The 16,490-nt window shown below is 27.1% G+C and overlaps 1 protein-coding gene across 1 annotated transcript in view; it reads right to left on the bottom strand.

The window, feature by feature from the left end:
• Window positions 1-16,490, bottom strand: part of LOC107449942 (alpha spectrin) — a 67,910-nt gene that overhangs the window by 18,680 nt on the left and 32,740 nt on the right. The window contains exons 24-32 of the mRNA XM_071177193.1: window positions 14,972-15,232; window positions 12,846-13,037; window positions 11,133-11,369; window positions 10,047-10,228; window positions 9,034-9,133; window positions 7,444-7,485; window positions 5,914-6,062; window positions 4,218-4,443; window positions 310-623 (exon numbers count right to left, since the gene is read on the bottom strand). Of these exons, the coding sequence (XP_071033294.1) occupies window positions 310-623; window positions 4,218-4,443; window positions 5,914-6,062; window positions 7,444-7,485; window positions 9,034-9,133; window positions 10,047-10,228; window positions 11,133-11,369; window positions 12,846-13,037; window positions 14,972-15,232 (1,703 nt within the window). The remainder of the gene's footprint in view (window positions 1-309; window positions 624-4,217; window positions 4,444-5,913; window positions 6,063-7,443; window positions 7,486-9,033; window positions 9,134-10,046; window positions 10,229-11,132; window positions 11,370-12,845; window positions 13,038-14,971; window positions 15,233-16,490) is intronic.

Below are 16,490 nucleotides of genomic sequence, written 5' to 3' on the forward strand. Positions count from 1 at the left end.
TGTTAAGATAAATATAGTAAGCAATTATATATATATATGTGTGTGTGTGTGTGGACAACATAATTTAGCAAAAAGGACAAATTTTCCTTTTGGGGTAAGGGAAGATAACAAACAGATTGCAATAACATTTCTTTGTAACTGAATCCACAAATAATGTTCAGTCGATAAATAATAGAAAATAACTCAAATCCTGTAACACTCAAGATTAAAATATTATTTTCTGCATAGAACATAATCTTTTGAAGTGAAATTCTAATTTTAATAAAGTGCAAAAAAATTGAGTTTTGAAGAAAGAAAACAATGACATACTTAATCCAGGACTCTTCGTCGGCAATATCACGGAAGAATTGGTGCAATGTATTTGCTTCATTAAGTCTAGCTCGCCTGTGACCAGCCAAAGTTTTGACTCTATTGTATCGTTCATTAATTGAGCTGCGCTTTTCTTCAATGGAGGCAGCATCGCACTGCCCTGACTCAATTAAACTGTCAGCTAAAGTGTTCATATCTCTGATGCGATCTTCATGGGCATTCACATCAGCTTCAACAAGTTGATGTTTCTTGATGAGGTTTTGAACAGAGGCTAAGTCTTTGCCAGATTCTTCAGATTTCAAAAGAGATTCAACCTAAAATAGCAAACAACATAAATAATTATTTGCAATCGAGCAGAGGTCAAATATATTTAATGTTTCAACGAGTCTTGCAAAATATTAAATATATTGATATCTTAGTGTAAACATAACCCCGTGGCAGAATGGCAGAGACACGGCGACATTGTCTCAGAACGTTACAATGTTCCAAAGAAATTTACACGTAACATTTAAATCAGGCATTTAGATAACCACTTTTTGACAGGCTCAATTTACACCGATAGTATCGTAAATCGATGCTAAGTTTCGATTGCATTTTCGACATTTATTGATATTGACTTTTACCTGGTTTTTAAATATCTCAATATATTTCAGACAGTATGGAAAATTCGAACGGGGCATTTGAGTATTTACTTTTTAAGGCAATAATTCTATCGAATTTTTGGCAGTTATTGCTATTGGATTTTTCATAGTTTTTAAAACCGATATTTTTTATATGATATTATTTATTACAGAAACCTAATCTTGAAACGAAACGCGCATTTGAGGAGTTCACTTGATTTCTTGATCTTTACTTTTCGGCAATTATTACCACGGATTTCATGATTTTTTATTGTGATAATTATTTACAAAATGCGAAGAAATAAATAATTTGTGTGCCCCCAACAAAATACAAGAATATCGCCCATAATATTAGGAAAAAAAATTATAACATTTCCAGTTTAAAAAAAAAATTATTTTAAACACAGCGCTTTTGTTATTTTAAATTAGTAACCCATATGTTTCTTATTAATAAAATTATCTTGTAGAAAGATTTGTGCTAGGCAGCTTTGTCACAGATAGTTCGAAAAAAATTCTGCCACAAGGCTTGCAACACAATTTTAAAATAACGTATTAATGAAACAAAGGAAAAACTAATTAGTATTACGCTAAGTAGTTACGAAAATTTTCTGCAATACTTTTGCAAAGTAAAATTAAAAATCCAAAATTTATAAATATTGGTATTTTATGTTGAACAAATATTATTGAATAAGGATCAAGCGAACAATGATAATTGTGCTCATTCAAATAAATGTAAAAAATGTTTACTTTAACAAACTGAGTGCTGGTTACACAATAAACGTAAAAAGGAGTACTTTGAGTTTATTCAAGAAAATGGAAGTGTTCTAAATACAGGGTATCTGCTACATTTAAGATTTTCAAATTCATGACTTTTAATGACCTTAACGAAGTTACTATTTTACTATTTAAAAAAGCATTATAATAACATTAATTGAAATGATAGGTGTAAACAAAACTGTTATACTCTGCATCTTCATATTTATAGATTTTAAAAAACAGCGTAAAGAAAGAGCTGAAGCGATAAAATAGCTGAAAAAAATACAAAAACAAAATTTTTTTTCAGAATGATATTCTAAAGCTACTTTTCTTGTTCATCTGAAAGGAAATTCCTGATCTTTCCTAATCACTCCTGATTTTTCTGTTCTCATTTTAGAATTTAAAAAAAATGTGCCAATGAATGGCTTGCTTTAGCTAGAATTTTATGTTGATAAAATAAAAATATATAATAACAAAAATTCAGAAATCACAAAAGTTTAAAAGATAATTCGCTATAGAAATAATTTTTTAAAGAACATGATAAAAACATTTTATATTTTAATAAAATATGACTATGAGTGGGGGACTTTGTTACAAATTCAGATATTCGGAACACCATAAAATGGGGAGGGGGGGGGGTAAATTCCATTTNTATCTACCATCGTATTATATATGTTACAAAAGTTGTTGGAAAGTTTGTTTTTGGTTAAAAGATTTTAATATCTTACCAGAATTTAAAGCCTGTTTTCAGGGAGCTTATACATATGTTTATTAATTTCATATGTAGTGGCGGTTTGTGGAAATCCAAGAAAAAAAAAAAAAAAAAAAAAAAAAAAAAAAAAGGGTTAAAATTCACTTTAGAAGTGTTGAAATAAATACATGATGCACGGAAAGAAAAAAAATTTGATAGTCAAAGCAGCCAACATGGATAGGAAAAAATTTAGTAGATTTCACAAAATAATATAAATATCATAATATTTGTTGGGAACACATAGAACTAATAGAACCCATAATATTTGTTGGGAACTAAAAATACACATAGGGAATTTTAGGGATTTTTATAGTCATCAAAATAGTAAAACTGCATTATTTTCCAGTTATGATTGGCATTAAACTTACCTGAAATCTTATGTATTATGCTCACTCATAATTTCAAATATTAATAGGCATTTAATTCATCAAAGATACTTAAAATATTTTTTTCATTAATTTAAAAAGAGTTCTGAAAAAAATTTAACTAAACATTTTAGAAGAAACATTTTTTTTTTTGAACTGATTTCTATAAATGAGGTTTGCTTCATGATGTTTTAGTAATACTTATTTAGATATTTAAGCAAGCAAGCAATAATCTGTACAAAAATTCTATTTCAATATGGATTTTTTTTTTTTAGGAAACTTACTCAATTTTAGGGATTTTTCTAAAATGTACAAAAACCAGGACAATTTTAACTAAACCAGGAGATCAGGAGAAACTGGCAAAATCCAGTAGTCTACTGTAAAATCCAGTAAGTTGGCAGCTATGGATATTTAACAGGGTGCATAGCCTAATCTTTCAACAAAAAATAAGCACCTTTTAAGCACTCAAAATTTTTTTTAAGATACATTAATAAAATAATTTCCAAAGACTTTACATGATCATGATAAAATAACTAGTTTCTGACAAAGAACTCTTTTCTTGATTATATTAGCCAACATAAAAAGAGCAAGAAATTTTTTTGGTTTTATTTCAGAGGGTGAAAAATAAAGCCTGAAATTGATAATATCTAGCAAAATGCAGCAGAGTTGCTAATGAGAGTGCCAGAATCACCTTTAAGCACTTTTTAAGGGGTCGCTGAATCCAAATAATCACCGAAATATCAATTTTTTTAATAGTTTATAATAAAACTTCAAACTATTTAAAATGTACTGGAAAAAAAATCATCCCTCTATCTACATTTTTAAAAAAGTTACGAATGATTTCAGATTGTCCTAAAACAGAAACTTGATCAGCAGATAGAACAGAGCATAAAGTGCTTTTTCTCATACATGATAATTTAATTTTAATTAAATCCTTAGGGAATTTTTTTATTTAAGATAAAGCTTTGAAGTAAACTTTTTTATCTTAAGTATAATACACTTATTCAAACTGTGAATGGAAACTGCATTTTATAAGGTAGGTATTTTAATTTTTACAGCATGTAATATATATATAACAGGAATTTTAAAAAAAAAATTTCTCCACTTTTTAACAAAATAATCTATAAAAAATTGATACATCAACAAGAGAATGAGCAAAATTGTTAAGATAAATATAGTAAGCAATAAGAAAAAAATCTTTTTTTTTTGAAAATATGTTAAAATAAAAAATCCTTAAGGATTTAAAAACTTAGTTTTTTTTTTTAAATTTAAAAAAAAATTAAACAGTTTAACGATTTTTTGAACATAAATTATTGATTATAAGTTAAATGAACATGTAAAGAATCCACAAAATGAATGATTATACCTTTATTAAAAAAAAAAAGGGTACTGTGATCCATTAAAAACACTATACACCATGATTGACTTAATTTGTGGAATATGCATGCATACCTGAGCATTTATTGCTTTATCAAAATCTTCATGTTTCTTTATGAGAGATTCTACATTATCACCACCCATGTCATCAGAGCTGAGGAAAGCTTCTCGACTTCCCATCCAGTTTTCTGCCTGCTCACAATCTCTGTAAAACAACTGCAGTTCCAGACACTGATCTAGTTTCATCCTTCGTGCAATCCAAGCACTGTAGAAATAAAAATTTAACGTAAATATTTTTTTCTTAAAGTCAATTCCTACTTAGGGGCAACAAAGAAAATTATTAAATAATTAAAAAAATTTAATATTTGAAAAAACTATTAAACGATTGAAAGAAAAATGCATTTGAAAAAATTTAATAAAAAACTATTAAACGATTGAAAACAAATGGATTTGAAAAAATTTAATAAAAAAACTATTAAAACTATTGAAAATAAATGTATTTGAATTTGAGTGGATGAATAAAAACTATTTAATTAACGATTGAAAATTTGAACGAGATATAGGGAGAATGTGAACTAATAGCAGGAATTGAAGAAAAAAGGTGCTATCAGACAACTATAAAAGTATACATTTGGTGACGTGGACTGCACGTGCTACCACCTAATGTTCTTTATTGAATTTATCTGACACAGAAAATATAAAATAATTAAATATTTAAATGTCAGCAATACAATATTTTTTTTGTTCAAACAGAGCTATAAGTTAGAAATTATCACAGATGTTATTTTTAAAATATGTGAAAAATTGAATCGCTTATAGTAAAATTTAAAACAATGACTAAACCTATCAGAAAATTCCATTTTGTTTTTTGCTCATCCCTATTTTAATGAATAAATTAATATTTGAAAAAATTGTATTAACATCAAGTGTCATCCACTACAAGTTTAAAAAAATTTATTTGAAATTGAGTGGATGAAAAAAAAGTATTTTATTAATGATTGAAAATTTGAACAAGGAAAATTTATATAAATTTAGGGAGAGTGTGAACTAATAGAAGGAATTGAAAAAGTTTGTCTAACTCAAATTTTTAAATAGCATATAGAACAGTTTTGAATTTTTTTTAAAAATTTTAAAAGACTGAAAGTTACTAAAATGTGGAGTAAATGAGAAGTTTGAAGAATGTGAAGTAAATGAGTTATTTGTACAAAAATTATCATAAACAGCTCGATAATGATTTTTATACTTTAAAAGTTCAAAAACATGTCATTTGAAAATGTTAGAATCGTCTTGAAGTATCAAAAACAATTCTGCTTTGGAAAGGTGAACAAATGGGTATTAACTCTGGAGTTTCAAAACAATCTAAAGCATTAACAAGAAAATTTGTTTGAATTATCATTAAGCAAAAAATATTTATACTAAGATATCGAAATGCTACTGTTGAAGAAAAACTTCTACCCATAATTTTTACTTTTACAATAAAAAAAACAGTTCTATCCATTGAACGGACAAACAAGATATTTTAGTTTCTAACACGCTTAAAATATATTCATTATTTGAAAAACAATTATGAGATGATTGAAAAGGAAAAAGCTTTTCTCCCTTATAAACTGATTTTCTATTGTTGATGGTAATTTATTTTGAACTGATGGTAATTTACTTTAATAACATTTTTCTTTCTTAATTACAATGGTATTCAAAAATAAAACAAAAGTGTCACTAAGAATAGAAAAAATACCGTTCAAGATCTTGTCTCGCATCATTCATTTTTTCCAATTTTTCTTGCACCTCTGGACTGGCATAATGACCACTCTGAAGCAACTGTTGCCCAAACATTTCAAAGGCCTGGAATGTACCAGCGCGAGCATCAATCTCGGTACGATGTTCCTGAAAAAAACATACAGCATATTATATTAAACCCTTGGTTCAATGAAAGTTACTTTTGTTAGAGAGGCTATGTTAAGACTGCTAGCAGATTTCAAACAAGAAAAATATGTTGTGTCACCAAATATAATGATGTTAATGATGCAGGAATATTATGACTATAGAGTAAATCAATTATTTTATCAGGGTTCGTAGCCAAATCTTTCAACAATAAATAAGAGCCTTTTAAGTACATTTTAAACTCTCAAAAAATATTTTTAAGCACTATATACATTAACAAAATTTCAACATTTTTTTTAAAGATTACACGATCATGATAAAATAACCAGTTTCTGACAAAGAACTCTTTTTGTTGTTGTTTAGATTAGCCACTATAAAAAGATCAAGAGGTTTTTCAGTTTGATATCAGAGGGTGGAAATGAAGCCTGAAATTGAAAAAATCTTGCAAAATGCAGCAGAGTTGCACATGAGAATGCAATAATCTGATCGAACTCAGTTCAGTAGATGCACATATTCGAACTCGCAAATATTTTATCAAGCATGTAAAATGATTGGCCCTTTCATACACTATGGACTGACAGTACACCAAAATGAATTGTGAAAAGGTTGAAAAGGACCATGAACCATGTGAAAAGCACGCTTTTGCATAACACGTAGCGAAAATCAATTTGGTAAAAAATATCTCATATTCGAAAATGGAAATTTAAGCACTTTCTCAAAACATCCAATGAAAAAAGCACCTTTAATTGCTTTTAAAACACGAAAATCGAAAATAGGCACCTTTAAGAATTTTTTAAAATCTATATGCATCATGTTTATAATTACAGCATTGTACTGTTCTTTCTTCTTGGGAGAATTGGCAAAATGAGCAAGTTATATGGTAAGGAACAGTGGATTAAGTAAGATAATTCTATGTTTCATATAAAAGAGCAGCACAATTTATAGATTTTATAAGTGATGATTACTTCACTGAAATTTACCTAAGAATATATTAGTTTCTTGTGCATCTTTGAGAACATAAAAAAAATGCAGTGATAAAATAAAGCCTAAACTATCAGATAAATGGCGGAAAAACTAAATACATAGCTAGAATGATCACAGAATACGCATCTAGTAGAAGTTAATGGTTTATTTGAAACTGATGAAATCAGCAAAAGGTAATTAAAAAGAACTCATAACAAACATTACATTCAAATAAGCAACACACTACTAGCTAAAACCAATCCAAATAAGTCAAAATTTAATATCTTTCAAGGTGTCAAACAATACAAGCAATAAGTTTAGTAAAAGCCAAGATAATCGCAAAAAATAAATAATTTCAGTGTTAAATGGAGAGTTTATTTGTAATTCATTCACAAAGCACAAACACATTCCTCAATAATACCTGTGGGATGCCATAATATGCATCTATTTCTGAACGATAATTCTACATAAAACAAAAAAAAATAACTTAAATTCAGTAATAAGAAAAAATTACTAAGTAAGAAAAACTTTAATTTACATAATGCATAATATACATAATTCTATGTATGCATAATATATACCCCAATTCTGAACTTATCCACCCTAATTCTGAATTTATTACTGTCATCAAAGTAAAAAATAATTCGATTCTCTAAAAATTTATGTTTAAAATTATCAAAACTTATTAAATTCCTGCAAGATAGATTGAAATTACAATTTCAGACAAATTTAAAAAAAAAATTATATTGATGATAAATTTGGGACTTTATAAATAAGTAAAATAATAATAAATAAATAGTTTAAGTACATTTAATATCTTTGTTAATTGTTCTAAAATTTAAGTCAGAAATAAACCCTTTTTGTGAAATTTAACTGAAGGAACATGAAGAGCTATCATTAGTTATACATGAATCTTAATTATCTCAGTATTTGCTAGGAAATCACAGAAAGATGGACCACTAAATTATGAGATTAACGAACATTTTGATTAAATTAGTATTTCCTGAATTTTAAAATATCTGTCCGCGTCTTAAAGAGATTTCAGTCAAGATCCTAACTTTATTTTTAAATATCTAACAATATTGTTTAGGTTCTCTATGTGATAGAGATTTCAATCAATATTATTATAACTTTATTTTAAGACATCTAACAATTTTGTTCATATTTTTGGTGTAATAGACATATCAATAAAGATCATTATAACTTTACAAGATGTAGAAATGACTGAGAAAACAAATGTATTCGATTCTTAAATAGTCATTACAGGAAAACCAGAGTTCGTTACACTTTACGAATTCGTGCAATTAAGCTAATAAAAACCTCTAAAGTACATCAATTTATTTTCATTCTATAATAATCAATAAAACATTTAAAGCAATCTAATTGTAAAATTGTTTAGGAATTTTTTATACTTTGAAATGAGTAATAAACTGATTAGTTTAGAACTAATCAATAAAATTTATTAAACAATTTCATTGTAAAATGTTTTGTAAACTTTGAAATCATTAGTTTTACAAAAAAACAACAGATTTTAATCAAACAATCTTGTCATTTCAACTGGATGATTTCAATATGATCAAGCATTATTAAGCGATTTTTCATTAGTTTTTGAATAATTAGAGAAAGCAAAACTTAGCTTATTGAGGAAAATATTTTTACTCATCTTGGAATTATAATAAGAAATCCTACTTATAAATTTTTGATGCAGAATAAATGCATTTAATATTTCAGTTAAAAAAATTTTTTGTTAAAAAATGAGCAATTGCTCTTTTTAATAATTTTTTCCTTATGGTTAAGTCAATTACAAATATTTAGAGGGAGAATCGAAATTGACTATTTTTTATCAGATTTGAAATTTTTTATTTTATTGCCCATGAACAGGAAAAATAAATAAATATATTGAATGTGCGTAAGAGCAATTTTGGTGTGTCAATCATACATCACTGAAAATTGAAGTTTTGAAACATAACATGCCTCATTCTGAATGAAATGTAAGAAATTTATATCTCACCTGATGTCTTTCAAGTAAAGCTTCTGCCCCAGTAACATCACTTGCTAATTCTTCAGAGAACACAAGACTCATCATGCTCTGTATCCAAGACATTAAATCTCTGAAAAACATTTGGCGATTTTTAAACATCAGTTCTATGCATACCATCAAAAACATTTTTTTTTTACGTTCAGTTGATTTAGTTTTCAGTTTTTTTTTAAAACACATTTTCGGCCAAAAGTGCACAAATATTTTTTTATTAACACTTTGACGAATATTTTTCACTAATTTTATTTTTCAGCTATTGTCAAGGGCTCTGAAGACATCTATAAAATATTAGCAATTCAATTAGAGTAAAACTTTCTGTTGAGGAATTTTCAAACTACTGAAGCTTATTAACTTAAAATAGTTATTGGCAAATGAAATTTTTGAAAAATGCATAATTATTCCTTTTGAGATTTATCATATGTTTTTATGATGGATTAAAGTTGCAAGTCAGTAAATAAAAAAACAAATTTCATAAAAAAAGAATAAGCGTTCAACTAAATGGTTTGTTCATTGATTTAGTGAATACTGTCTATATGTACTATTTTATTTCTTAAATAAAATATAATTTTTCATGAATGAAATTTTTTTGTGTCTTAATGAATGTAATGCAAGTATATTTCAATTAAAATAATACCACATTTTATAAAGTTTCTATGCTTGGCCTTAAATGGGTTAAACTTACAATCTAATCTTTTAAATGAAAACTGGATGCTACTTCTCATTAGTTAATAGCTGTTAAATTGCAATCAGATGTTAACTTACAAAGAAAATGAAACAAACTGTACTCATCATAGAATTAAAGGATATTAGAATATATAAATTGTTCATCACTCAAATTATTAATATTTAACACTAAAATAGAATAACATAGTCGAGCGAAAATAGATTTTTAAAAAAAGGTACGAATGTAAACCCCAATTTCTAGTGGGAAAAAAAAGATCTTTTTTCTTTTGAATCAAAATTATAGTTATATATCTAAGCAATACCTGTAGTCAGCTAAGAATCGCTGTAAATCGTATGAATCTAGAAGTTTTTCCTTGCGGGCGTTGGCTTTTGCAGTAAGCTGTGTCCATTCTTCATTAATTTCTTTCTGTTTGATATAGATCAATTCTGCTGAATCAGGATGAGTTTGCATAAGTCTACTGGCAGTGTCATCTAAGCTTCTTATCTATCACAATTAATAAAAACCATTTATTTAAACATAAATATTTTAAAGACAATACTAATTAAATAATCTCGTTGTTCTATAACACTCAATTCAATAAATAAAACAAATAACATCAGCATAATAAGCCGAAGTAAAAAAGAAAATTTTTTCGCAACTAAGAAAAAATATTTATGTTTATTGACGCCTGACTGTTATATTGTAATTTCTAAGCCTGGTTGTAACCTATTATTTTATTTTTAAAATGATTGATTTGATGTGAAATTATTCGTTAGTGGAGTGGGGTTTTGTAGAGGCAGATTAATTAAAAAAATTAATTTCTATTCAAAAGGCAACATTATGATGAAAAATATTCACCAGATAAATTACCTTACTACCAAATTTGTCACTACAGAGATGACTCACATAACTGTTTACATTAAACTATTTATTAACAATCATTAACTTGGCCACGGTTTAAACCATCCTATCCAAAACCCATCTGTAAAAATTATGCCACAATTTAAAACAAAAATGTATTGTGAAAAATAAAAAGTTTATTATTTTTAATATTGCATTATTTATCCTTATGCAAGAACATAATTTATCAGTATTAAAAGCATATTTATTCATATTCTAGAGCTCAAAAGTTATAAATCTTTTCCTATTATATTATTTTCTTTTAATAAGTCAAAGCAAAATGTATAAAAAAATATCAAATAATTATTAATATATGCAATTATTATGTGTACAATGGTTACACCTATAGAATATTTACCTTTTACCTAAGTTCAAGGTTTTGGACATCTTCCAAAACCAGTTTAGCATGCCGAAAACCTCAACCCTGTGACATGTGTTAGCTGCTGTATTTAATTATTAATTCTGATCACTTTACGCAGACTTTTATCACAGAAAAGGAACTACTTACTCTATCTCCCAGAGCAGCAAGATCTCTTTCCAATCCTTCATGTTTCCTTTGTAAAGTTTGGACACTACGCAAATCTTCACCACAAGCTTCACTATTCAGGTTGTCATCTTTTTCCCTTATCCAGTCTTTGGTTTCATCCACATCACGCTGGAATCTCTGCACTTCATGGGCAGAGCCCAGCTGAGTCGCTCTTTCTTGAGACACATTCTGGACTTCTTGCCATTTACGATTCACATCCTAAAGGAGTAAATAACTATCATAAATTTACGTTCATACAATACATATTTTTTTATATTTAAAGGGTTGCCACAGAAAAAAATGAATATAGTTGCTTTTAGTAGCCCAAAGCATGAAAATAGTTGCCTAAATAAGAACAAAATTATGTCTAAAATTTTATTAAATTACTAAATTGTCATATCATGATCCATTTAGTCCAAGTTGGTGGCAAAAATGATACTCTTTATAGAAACATTAGTGTTCTAGCACTAAATTTTTATATCAAAAAAATTAGTATATTAGCAGAAAATTAAGTACTTTTAATTACTAGAAATTATTCAAAAGAATGTTTTTTCATTAAAAAGAACATACTTTTTCTAAAAAATTTTCAGTTTAACCAATAATTGATTTAGAATATATATATATATATACATATATATATCGCGAAGAGTGATTATTCAAATTTGAAATCCACACATCGTAATAGCATATTAAAAATTGCATTTTTTAAAATCGTGCAGAATTTCAAAACAATCGCAGTTGAAAAGACGATCAAGAAACAAAATAGATTTACAATGGAATCTGTACAACTTGAGCGCATTAAAAAGTGAGGAATAAAATTTGCAATTTAAAATTTTTTAAGAAAGAAAAAAAATTCAGGCAAAAAAAGTTGCCATAGTCGGCTTAGGTCAAGACTAGATGCAAATAGTCTCATTTTAGTAGTCTGGTAACCCTGTAATTGGTGATATTCGATGTCAAGAAGATTTATAATTAAATTTTTCTTTTTAAAAGTACGTTTCTCAAATCATACAAAATACATCTTTACATCAAAGGGTTAAAATCAATAAAATATATTTATAAATTAAAGCTCTGACAAAACATATTGTAAATAATTAATATTATGAAGAAAAAACATTTAATTTAAAACAGTTAAAATTAGATAATTATAAACAAATAACTGAATAAATGAAATCATAATTGTCTCTATTTGAGATAAATATCCTAATAAGTAAGCAAAGACCAAATTTGTAAGTTAGATATCAAATAAAGAATTATTCAAAACAAGAAACAAGAAAAAATTAATTTTTTAAAATTAATTTTGATAGAACAAGATTTTCTTCACTATTTAATACACCAACTACATAAGTAATAAGTTTAAAAAAAAATAATACTTATATTGAATAAACAGATGATAAACAAGAAGCTTTATACCACTTTTTTCCTGCTTAGTCAAATTTTTTTTCATTTTAGTCTACTTTGACTATCATATAAAAATTTATGTACATAACCTTATCTCATAATTAATTTCTCTGGGGAAAAAACTTTAAAAACACTAACACAACTGCAATATATATACACATTGTACAAACATATTTTTGATTTAACTATGCATATTTCTTTAAAAAATATATATAGTTAAGTAAAATAAAGTTCTATTTTTTAATATGTTATGGTTTAAATCCTATGTCAACTCTGAATAATGAGAAAAGTTCTCACTTCAATCTGAGTTTGAATTTTCTGTGCAGCTTCAGTGTGACCAGATTGCATCAATCGACTTGCGGTTTCATTCATCTGCTGTAACCTCGCTTCATTGGTTTGTAGCTCAGCTCGGAAATCATCAAAATTCTTCTGCATTACTTCAACTTGTTCTAAATCTTCTCCCACATCTTGTACTTGGGCTATTTGTTCCTAAAGGAATACACACATTAAAATAGTTATTTTTTTAGTTCAAATTCATGCCAAGAGTATTAAAATGTGTCAAACTAATTAAAAAATCCTAATGTAAGTTAGCATTAATACACATACTGTCCTGTGGCTATTTAAGCTGTCAAACATGTGATCTTTTTCTAAGGGGTTTTCTGGTTTAAAAATTTAAAATAAAACAATTAATTTAAAAAACAACAACATTGAATTTCTTTTATTGCATATTTTGACACTGTATATAATGAAGTACATGATGGCCAAACCATTGTGCCCAGAAACTATTTGATATAGTTGAAACATATGACCATTGAACCTGCCACAGTGCGCTGCTGAGGACATCATTTACCAAGTTACGTGTTTTTTTTTTTTATATGTTTAAATTACAAAACTTTTTTAACTAGCTTTTTTTAACTATCATTCTGAGAAAAAAAGCTTTTTTCAGATTTTATTTGATTATGAGTATAGTAACATTCATACAGAATTGTTAATTTTTGGTCTGTCCTGTTTCAAATAATACAGTATGGAGATTGAGCTAAGATCATCCACCAGTGCAGGGTATGACAGTGTCTGTCCTCTTCCTCGTCATTTTTATAGTTAATTTATAAAACCGTTAAATAATTATACCACTTATCCTTTCATGTCAATAAAAAAAGGTTTAAAAATGGGGCGTAAATCGAGCCTGATCATAAATTGAATCTAAACTAGAAGAGCACCTTTAAGATAGAAAACTGAGTTAATATTTAAAATACAATTAATGAATACCAAATAAAAACAAAAAAAAAAAAACTTAGAGGAAATCTTATTTTTTAGTAAAAAACACTAATAATTTTTTTAAAAAATAAAAGATTGCATAACATTAACAGAAAAAATAAATTCGAAAGAAAATTTAAAAATTATGATTTTATTTTCTCACTTTATCTACNCTCTTCTGTTTCAAATAATACAGTATGGAGATTGAGCTAAGATCATCCACCAGTGCAGGGTATGACAGTGTCTGTCCTCTTCCTCGTCATTTTTATAGTTAATTTATAAAACCGTTAAATAATTATACCAGTTATCCTTTCAGGTCAATAAAAAAAGGTTTAAAAATGGGGCGTAAATCGAATCTAAACTAGAAGAGCACCTTTAAGATAGAAAAATGAGTTTTATTTAAATTACAATTAATGAATACCAAAAAAAAAAAAAAAAATTTANAAAAAAAAAAAAAAATTTAGAGGAAATCTTATATTCCAGTAAAAAACAATAATATTTTTTTTAAAAAAATAAAAGATTGCATAACATTAACAGAAAAAATAAATTCGAAAGAAAATTTAAAAATTATGATTTTATTTTCTCACTTTATCTACCAGTGATTAGATCTTTACATAGTGTCAGCTTATAAAAACATGTGCTATGCCATGAGATCATCAAATATGCAACAACTAAAATAAAATGTTCTAAATTGCATTGATGAAAAACAAAAGAAAAAGTATTACACAATGCATATTGTAACTTTTTGAGCTTTTGAGACAGAGACTACCCCTTTGGAGAAAATATATTAAATAAAAAATAAACCAGCTTTATGATACAAAAATAGTTTCCTCTGAAAGTAAACTATTCAATTCCTCTGAAGTAAACTATTTAAGGAGGCAAAATTGAAATATAAATGAACATTCTTACTTTGAATGTTAACTGCCTTAACTGTGTTTAATATTTCTTCTAACTGATTTTTTCTTTATCACTCTTTTCAAAAAAGGAACAATTTTTAGAAAGAAAAAAAAGACTTATCAGCTAAGGTGAATATAATAATAATTCAAATTAAATATCAAATGAAAAATTGCTGTAAATAACTTATTTTGTAGATAAAATTGTAAAAGAGCGAGTTTTCCAATAAGCATTTTAAACTACAATAGCTAGAACACAAAGAGAAGTAGATTTACCTTATCCTTGAGCCACTGCGATAGTTCTGCTGCTTCTCTCACCAACTGATAGGCCTTGCAGGATTCTTCCAGTTTATTGCGTCTTTCCTGCCCAAGTCCCATGAGGGATTCATACTGGGTCTCTATCTGTTGTTGCCTAGCAGATATGTTGTTGGTGTCTGCAAGATTCTGTTGACTGGAAGAGAGGCCAGCCTCTATCTTCTTCACGTAGGCAGCAGGAACAAAACCCTGCCTGTCATTCACTTCCACTTTCCACCAATCCTGAAAACAATAATGGTTATTACATGCCGAATGGAAAAAAAACTGACATACCATTCAACAAAGAAGATTTATAAACATACTAGCCTTTATCAGGGATGAGTTTGGAAAGAAGCCGAAAATAGAAAATCAAAAATGTTGTGTGCAAAACAAATTTTAAATAAAAAAAGATTCACTAAATTTTATCAAGTGTATGTAAGAAGCATATATCCGTAGAGCATTATCAATATTTTAATGAAAATACCGAATTATGAACAGTGCTAAATAAAAATTTTAATTTTTTCATTTGTTATTATTATTTATTTTATCATAATTTTTTTGTGAATTCCAACCTGGATGTGAAATTTTTAAATCGCGTGAATATAAATTCCAATGGGTGATTTTTCCAAGCGCTTGAATACAAATCAAGATGTGTTATTTCATATCGCGTTAATACGAATCGAGATGTATAATTTTAAATCGAGTGAATGCAAATTTAAATAATGCAATTTTAAATAGAGTCAATATTCTATCGCGATATGATTTTCAAATCCCAAATGCAATTTTGACCCTGGTTTACATAGATACAAAAATGCACAAATTAAAAAGAAAAAAAGAAGAAGAAAAAAAGATTTTTCAGAAGTTTGAGAAGAAGCAAAATTTTCTTAGAAAAGCAGAATTTATTTATTTATTTATTTATAAATATTTTTTAAAAATTAGCAGAATTCCACCAAAAAGAAAAAAAAAAAGAAAAAAAACTCATCCTTGCTTTTTAAAGTGAGCGGGATTCTTAACATAGGGTGGAGGGAGGAATTTTGAAAATAATATGCAGCTCTTTGCTGACTTACACAAAAGCAGTCAAGGAGTAACAGGCAAACCTTTCAACATTGTATAATAGATCTTAGAAGTATAGCTTAGGAGGGCACAAGCCTACGCTAAATTTAAAAATATATATAAAAAAATAGATAACATATGGTAACTATTTAAATTTCAGAAATTGTTAAATATTATATAAAATAAATATTGTCTAAAATACTGAATATTTAAAATGTCTCTAAGCATTTTACAGAGAAAAACTTAGATACTTCTGAGAATATTACTTAGATATGGTAAAGATTCTGACGATAAAAATGGCAGACTCCATATTATATTAAAGATTGCCCAAGCTCCACTAATTATACAACTAGCTATATTTTTATCTGGTAAACTTTCAAATAAAGACATGCGGATAATAGTAAGGGCCACAACACATTTTAGAATCCTCTATACCAGTGATTCTCAA

Source organism: Parasteatoda tepidariorum, chromosome 1, assembly GCF_043381705.1.
Source record: "Parasteatoda tepidariorum isolate YZ-2023 chromosome 1, CAS_Ptep_4.0, whole genome shotgun sequence".
Lineage (NCBI taxonomy): Eukaryota > Metazoa > Arthropoda > Arachnida > Araneae > Theridiidae > Parasteatoda > Parasteatoda tepidariorum.